At 39.7% G+C, this 7,455-nt stretch overlaps 1 protein-coding gene across 1 annotated transcript in view; it reads right to left on the reverse strand.

Annotated features, from left to right (window-relative positions):
* Positions 1 to 288: 288 nt before the first annotated feature.
* The window catches only part of vars2 (valyl-tRNA synthetase 2, mitochondrial), a gene marked incomplete in the record, with an annotated part of 13,154 nt that continues 5,987 nt past the window's right edge, over positions 289 to 7,455 (reverse strand). Inside the window, 6 exon segments of the mRNA XM_035681204.1 lie at positions 289 to 478; positions 1,836 to 1,985; positions 2,790 to 2,992; positions 3,455 to 3,566; positions 5,741 to 5,992; positions 6,260 to 6,412. Coding sequence (XP_035537097.1) covers positions 401 to 478; positions 1,836 to 1,985; positions 2,790 to 2,992; positions 3,455 to 3,566; positions 5,741 to 5,992; positions 6,260 to 6,412 — 948 coding nt within the window.

Here is a 7,455-nt window from a genome sequence, read left to right on the forward strand (position 1 = left end):
CACATTTTCAGCTGGTTTCTCAGTGTCAGTTGAGAAGTGGTTCCAAATTGTCGAATCCATAGATAGGGCCTTTCACATTTTGTTTTGTGGCAACTGTAGTTTCTCCTGCATGCTTGGAAGAGGAAGGTGAAGTGAGCGGTATTCTGTTGGTTGCAATCTGCAACTTTACTACTACAGGCCATTTAATCCTACACACTTCAAATAGATGTCTGGAAAAACAATGTTTGGCCACTGTTGGGTCCATTTGGCTTACTGGGATACTGCATTATATAAACAACAAAATGCTGATATTATGCAACGTCTCCTTTATTCAAGCAGTGTAGAGATCTTGGGCTCAGACGAAATTATAAATAGTTCATCAGTTCTGATGTCCAGCAGTCCACACAGTTATTGGCTGTAGTTATTCTGTTGTTTGTGTCTCCTGCAGGACCCTTAGCTGCTTCTCAATAGTCTTCAGTTCCTGCTGCAAAGCTGACATCTGAATAGAGCAGGAGGAAGGAACACAGGAAGGGTCAAAAATATTGATCACGTCAACAGTTATATGAATTTATTGAATGAAAAACTCATGGTCAAATTTTATTTCATCATTCACCTTTTTTAGAAAAATTATTTTTCTACAAACTACACTAACTACAGCTTTCTGCTAGCTCCCTCCCTCTCATCAAATTAAAAAAAATAAAATAAAAATAATTAACAGACTGACCACAGCAGTGCAGCAGGCTAACTGCTAGTCAGACCTAACCAGCCATGAGCAGCTGCTGTCTGTGTCCAGGCCGCTAGAGCATTACACTCACTTGAAGCACATTCACGCTGTTTGTAAAAGATTCTGCGTGGTACCTGTAGGTAAGCTAACAGCTGTGTTGTAACTAAGCTAGCGGCTCAGAGAAGCTAACTCTCCTGCATGTGTGTGGGATCAAGGTAAACTTTGCAGTCCGTTGGTGCTTCTACAGCTGTCTAAAGCACAAGTCTGAACCACTGCGCCCAAATAGAACAAAACTAGAAGGCGTTAACACTATTTTTTTGACTGATAAAAAAGTAGTCCCAAACGGTCAACTCTGTCAAAATTGGCTTTAAAGGTTCAGGGTGATTTAAAACAGTAGAGGGTGTGATGGGACATTTTCAACTCACAAAATGTACATTTTCATAACTTTGGTAAGAACACCAGTATTGATGTGTTTCAACACAGTACAGCCATATAATTTAATTCAAAAAACATGTTTAAGTGTGGAGTAAATAATAATCAGTGACAATGTCCAAAGGTCAAGGTATTTGTAGCTTTCAGAAATGTAACTGGATTTAGGCTGAGATCACAAAGAGAAACAATTATTTTTTCGATTCATAAGCTACTGTAGTTACCAGCAATTCATTTTTTAATCATATCCACAAAATCACTTAGACACTGTCCAACATTTTGTACCAATCCATCTCATAGTTGTTGAGATATTAGTCTGGACTAAGCTATTTAAATTTGTAGGTAGATCAAAAATCAAGGTAGTTTTTGGCAGGTTAGTCAAAGTCAAAAAGTCAAAGTCAGCTTTTGTCAATTACTTCACATGCACCAGACATACAAAGGAATCGAGAGGACGTTTCTCACTCTCCCACGGTGAAACAGATAAAGTGCACAGGGCACAACAGACAAGACATTTCCTAATACTAGAAGTAAACATTCAATTTCACAGCAGATAAGACAATTTCACAGCAGATAAGACAACTAAAGACACTAAACCCTAAAATTTAAAAATGTAATCATAGCATTATAAACAAAAACCTTATACAAACCAAGACCAATTATAAACAATTATAAATAACCATCCACCTTACTGCCCAGTGCTCACCTTACTGTCCATCTTCTGCCTGACATGAGCAGGAACCTTGGTCAGGTAGTCTGGAGACTGGACTCTGCAGAGGATATCCTTCAGCTTTGGAACAAGCTTGTCTTTGCGCTGGGAGAGCTGCCTTATCTGTTTGTCAATGTTTGTTCTACTCTGAGAGAGGAAATCATACACTACTGTATGTTAGACATGATCAAGATCCTAAAATAACAAGTATGTATGTTTACAGTAGTAAGTCACACACACCACCAACTATGTCACTGATTTTGGTGAAACTGGATTATATTTTATGGAGACAATATTGTTTGGTTTTCTCTCTGATGTCTTCCAGCTGCCCCACATCAACTCTCTGTGATTTACAAAGTTTCGTGATAGGCTGTAAAGTAACTGCTGCCAAATGTAGCTGCTGTTAGCTAGTTAGCTTACAGGGAGCAGCACTGGTGTCATGCCAGAACAGGAGCTGGGCGAGCGGGGAATGTAACTAGGCTCAGCAGCTGCTATTGGTCTATGAGACCTAAGAGGGAGGACTTTGACGGAGGACGTTGACGGACTAGTCAGTAATACTAGCTGCTTGCTATGTCTTGTGTTGATGCACTTGCTTGATGTCTGGATGTGTTAGCAAAGTTGTCAACTCGCTAGTTTTTGATCATAAGTAATGGAATCCTAACAAATTATAGCTGTCCATATTTACTACAGTAGGACACCAAATCGCAACAAATACCAAATTTGATGTTGTTGATGTGTATCAAAATTTATTTTTGTCATCCACTAATCGTTTCAGAATCAGAATTAGAACCAGAATTGATCCCGGGGTGAAATTTGTTTAAAAAAACGCACTTCGTTAGGGGGCCTGCAACAGCCCTGCAAATCCTGACTGTAATATTGCCAGCTGTGAACTTCCATACAATTGTGCTCATGCCTGAAGGGTTGCAGCAGAACAAAGTTCAAATAAAGTACCTGAATGTGAAGGTGTAGCTGACATTCATGGTCCACCACACCAATGAGGCCTCCCTCAGGTGGAGGAGTGGAGTGGACAGAGAGGAGCTCATTTCCTCTATGAGGACAGTAGATATGGAGGTTGGAGATACGGCTTAAAGTCCAAACAGCTGACCCAAAGTGAAGCAGGACTTGGGCTTGGCTGGGTGAACACACTGCCCACACTGAAACATACAAGCAACATGAATGCATTTATTTATTTATCAATAAGGTTCATAAATTTTTGTTTTTGTAGTTTTTGTGGCTCAGGAGGTAGAGTGGGTCATCCACTAATCAGAAGGCTCCACTACTTCCCTGCCTCTCCCACTACATATCAAAGTATCCTTGAGCAAGATACCTGAATCCCAAATTTTTACTAATATAGTGGATTGTGGTGTGAATGAGCATTTGTTTCCGTTTGTGAGGGGCTTTTCCTTCATTGTATGAATGTGTGTGAATGGGTGAATGTGACGTGGTGTTAAGCGCTTTGAGTGGTAGAAAGACTAGAAAGGTGCTATATAAGTACAGTCCATTTACCATTTATGAAACATAACTGGATTTATATGTACGAGTCTTTCAGTATTCATCAGTGTAGTTACTTTTGTGTTATTATTGAAATTGTTGTTTTCAGGTGCTATATAACGTACTGGCTGGCTTTTCTTTGGTCATGCCGCACTGAGCTCGTATTGAGCGGGCCACTCGGATCACTTCCTGGACCAGCATGAAATCTCTTTCCTCTTCAGGGAAATGCCAGTGTTCCTGACAGGATGGAGAGATTATAAAAAAGAACACATCAGCTAAAATACATGGAAAGTTAAAAATCCTGCCAAACATAACAGAACACATTTAGAAGTGTACAAGAGCAAAATAGCAGAGGGATTACTTCAAGTTCACTGTTTGTTTCACCTGTAAAGCAGACCAGTGTATACAATTGCTAATGCAGATATGCAGAATGTTGTACAATACTGACTACACCTACACCTTAGCATGGCTGGATTAAGCCGTTAGTGGGTCCCTAAAGAGACGATATCATGCGTGTAACCAAAGTATAGCAGTCCCACAGGAAAAAATACCTGCGCACACTGCCAGAAAATGTGAAACACATTCACCAGTAGAGTTTCACACAGTTGAAGAATCTATAACAAGCAGCACTGAAGCTGAGTTTAGGGGACTCATGGTGGAACAGCACTTTACTGACACATTTTATGTTGCTTTTTCCTTTCATTTGTCACCAATCTGTATACTTGACCAAGAAATCAGGTTTCTCCAGCAGAGATCAAGAAAGGTTATACCCGCTTTTCACACAACACATTCACAGCTACAGGCAATTAACAGTCTCCAGTTCACCTAACCTGCCTGTGTCTGAACTGTGGGAGGAAACCAGAGCAGCTTAAGGAAAACCATACAGACAGAACATACACAGGTTTTGACTATTGATGATTTGCTTTCTGAAATACTAGTGAGGTTGAAATGCAATATAGCTGTTATCTGCAGCTTCAATCCAGAATACAAGCAACCTGTATGAGATGACAGAGAGTAAGAGATCCCCCCAAAGCTCTGATTCATCAGTGTAGCAGTGGAATCTGACGACAAAAATGATTAATTCTAATTCTAAAGTTTCATTTTTGTTTCTCTGTGCAACATTCCACTTTCTATTATATTTCTGTACTATCTTTCTTTTCTAGCTTTGTTTAGCAGTGCAAACTGTTGTAGGTACAGGTGGAACTATACATTTTGACAGCTCTTTCTCTGCCATTCTTGTGCAACTAGCTAGTTAGCTTTAGCAATATCTGTCTGGCTTTAATTTTAGAGCATTTAATTTATTGCTTTCTGTTTGAATGTAAAGATAATTTTAATATAACAAAAATGCTTCTGAATTAATCCCAATGGTGTTACACAAATGTTTATTAAGACATACACCTCAGAACCCACCAGATGGATTATTGGGGACTTGTATCTGAGGTAATTATGGATGAATTATCGTTTATCGATGAAGAGCAATTCCACAGACTACATAAAGGAAAAGTGGGTGAAAGAACTGGATGTTGAAATCTCCCCAAAGGAATGGACTCTCATCATCCAAACCCAGGTGACAACTTCAAACTGAAGAAGAACTGTATGAGGTTTTTTTATAACCCTAAATATAAAACCGTATTTCAATACTGGAGAGAATGTGGACACCTAATAGCAGATCATCCACACAGCTTTTGGTCTTAGCCCCATCTTACAGCCTTTGTGGACTGATGTTCAAGATGCATTAAGAGTATAAAAGGATTTGATATTGAGTTCACCTGCCTCTCTCTTTACTTAGGACATACACCTAAGTATGTGTATACCATCCAATGTAGCTGAGTGACCTTGTGTTTACTGTGTCATATCACTGACAAAAATAAACTTAAAATTAAAAATAAAAAATAAAAAACATACATGAAATACAAGACCTACCCTAGCTCCTAACACGGATACTGTCTCTGATAAGTCACACTGATATTATATACTGTTTTAAGCAAAACAAATGAAATACCATTCACTTCAATTTTATTGGGCTCACATCCAATATATGAAAACCTGAACAAATAAAACCCAAACCATCTGCATGGCTAGATTCCACTTGAGGTAAGTGAGGTAAGTAAGTCAACCGGGCATTAATGAAAAATCAATAGATGATTGATTGCATCGGCATGTGACAACTTGGGAATGAGACTCAACAGTTATCTTTCTTGGCTCTGATTGGTTGTTTTTGTTCAGGTCCGGTTGACGACTGTCAGAATATAGTGAAAGTTACAGCTTATGGCAAAAACTTACTTTTTACAAAAGTTACCTACTGCAGCTTTAAACATGGTGATGAATCCCAGTATCGTTACTTCCATTATGTAAATCTGGTGAAGTTAAACTCTTGTGGTTGTGAGGAGGTTTGATAGTTGAAGTCCTACCAGCTGAGAGGAGCAGGGGTACAGCTGTAAACACAGGCTGGTCTGGGCTGCAGCTCCAGGTCTAACTGGCTGGAGTCTCTGCCACAGCTCCTCAGTGATGAAGGGCATGAAGGGGGAGAGCAGGGCCAGGGACGTAGACACACAGTGATAGAGGACACTGCCCGCCATATGCCTCGATCTGCCACTGTGCTCTGTGTCAGTCTGGACAATGGTCCCCTCACCCTGCTGGACCAGCAAAGGCTTCACGTACTCCTACAGGTGAAGATGATGAAAAACACTGGTTACACTTCCATAATGTGGTAGCTACTCTCTGGTTTTATTTAGAAGAATCTGTTTACATCAATCTTTGATATACTGTGACTGAGCTTCATGAATAAATCAGGTAAAAATATTAGCCTGAGCAGTAAGTAGATTACTGCTAATTCAAAGGAACAAAGCAATGATCTCCTTTCGAATCTGTGCTGTTTTTGATGACATCAAAGTGTACCCATAATGCTGCGTGAAAATGATGTTCCTCACCATGTAGACATCACACAGGCTGTGGACCCAGAAGGAGTACAGGACAGATGTGACAGTATGCAGCTCATAGGCTTCAAAGGCCTGCTCGCACTGTTTTACTGTGCTGTAGAGTCTGGAGCAGATCCAGCGGTCCATGCTGCTCAGAGGAGTCGTCTGGAAATTGGAAACGGCGAGACATTTATATAGTATATTCAGTCTTTCATAACACTTTTTTTATTTTTGCCTTTTCATACACTTCCATGTTAAAGGTGGAGTAAGTGATTTTCAGTAATGCGATTGTAATCCAACTCATCTTTATCAAATTCAGTAAATATCTCCTTACGGTCCGCTAGCTTTCTGTACTGTGTGTGCGCTGAAAATAATCCAATGTTTATACAGCCCTGGCTCTGTAAAACGGGATTGGATTGGAACAAGCTACACAAAACTAACTTGTTATTCCAGTCAGGATTTGTGTGTCAATTAATGTTACTGACTTGCCCAGAGACATTCAGCTTACTTTCTAATTAACCAAGATATGCAGTTGTGATGTTAGCTATAGTAGCAGGAGAGTTGTGAGTATTGCTGTCTGGAGCTGACTCTGGGAACTGCAACTCTGGCAACAATTTGCTAACCAACAACATAGCTAACATTAGCTACATTGCGTGCTGTGTCGTTGTTCACTCTATACCATGCTATTTGTCATGGTGTTGGATTTCTCCAGAAGTTTCCCAGTTATTACTTTGATGTTGACGTTAGCAGTATTTACAAGTTGGAAACTGGTGACTGCTGTGTAACATATAACATGAATACAGCATTACTGCAATGCTGTAATTCGTGTAATCTCACTCTCACAGAGAAACACTATTTTTACATCTAAGCTAGCCACCATCTGTTGCTGCACGACACTAAAAGCTGCTGCTTTGTGCAAAAGGAACAGCTCTGTCTTCCTGTTTTGCAACATAAAGTGATATGTTGGTGATAAAGCAATTCAGCAGATTTTCAGCCAAATCCGCCACAGTGGCACACAGACATTTACTGTGTCTCTGTCAGTGATGGTTGTGGAAATCACAACAAGTTCTGAAAACTGTTCTAATATCACATATTTAATGTGAAGCCAAGCTTTTTGTCTATCAACAATATAATATAACTATAAGTAACAGTATAACTATACACTGTGTGCACAATTATTAGGCGAGTGAGTATTTTGGCCATATCAT

Source organism: Morone saxatilis, unplaced genomic scaffold (genome assembly GCF_004916995.1).
Source record: "Morone saxatilis isolate NCDOM2014 unplaced genomic scaffold, NCSU_SB_2.0 Contig9, whole genome shotgun sequence".
NCBI classification, from domain to species: domain Eukaryota; kingdom Metazoa; phylum Chordata; class Actinopteri; family Moronidae; genus Morone; species Morone saxatilis.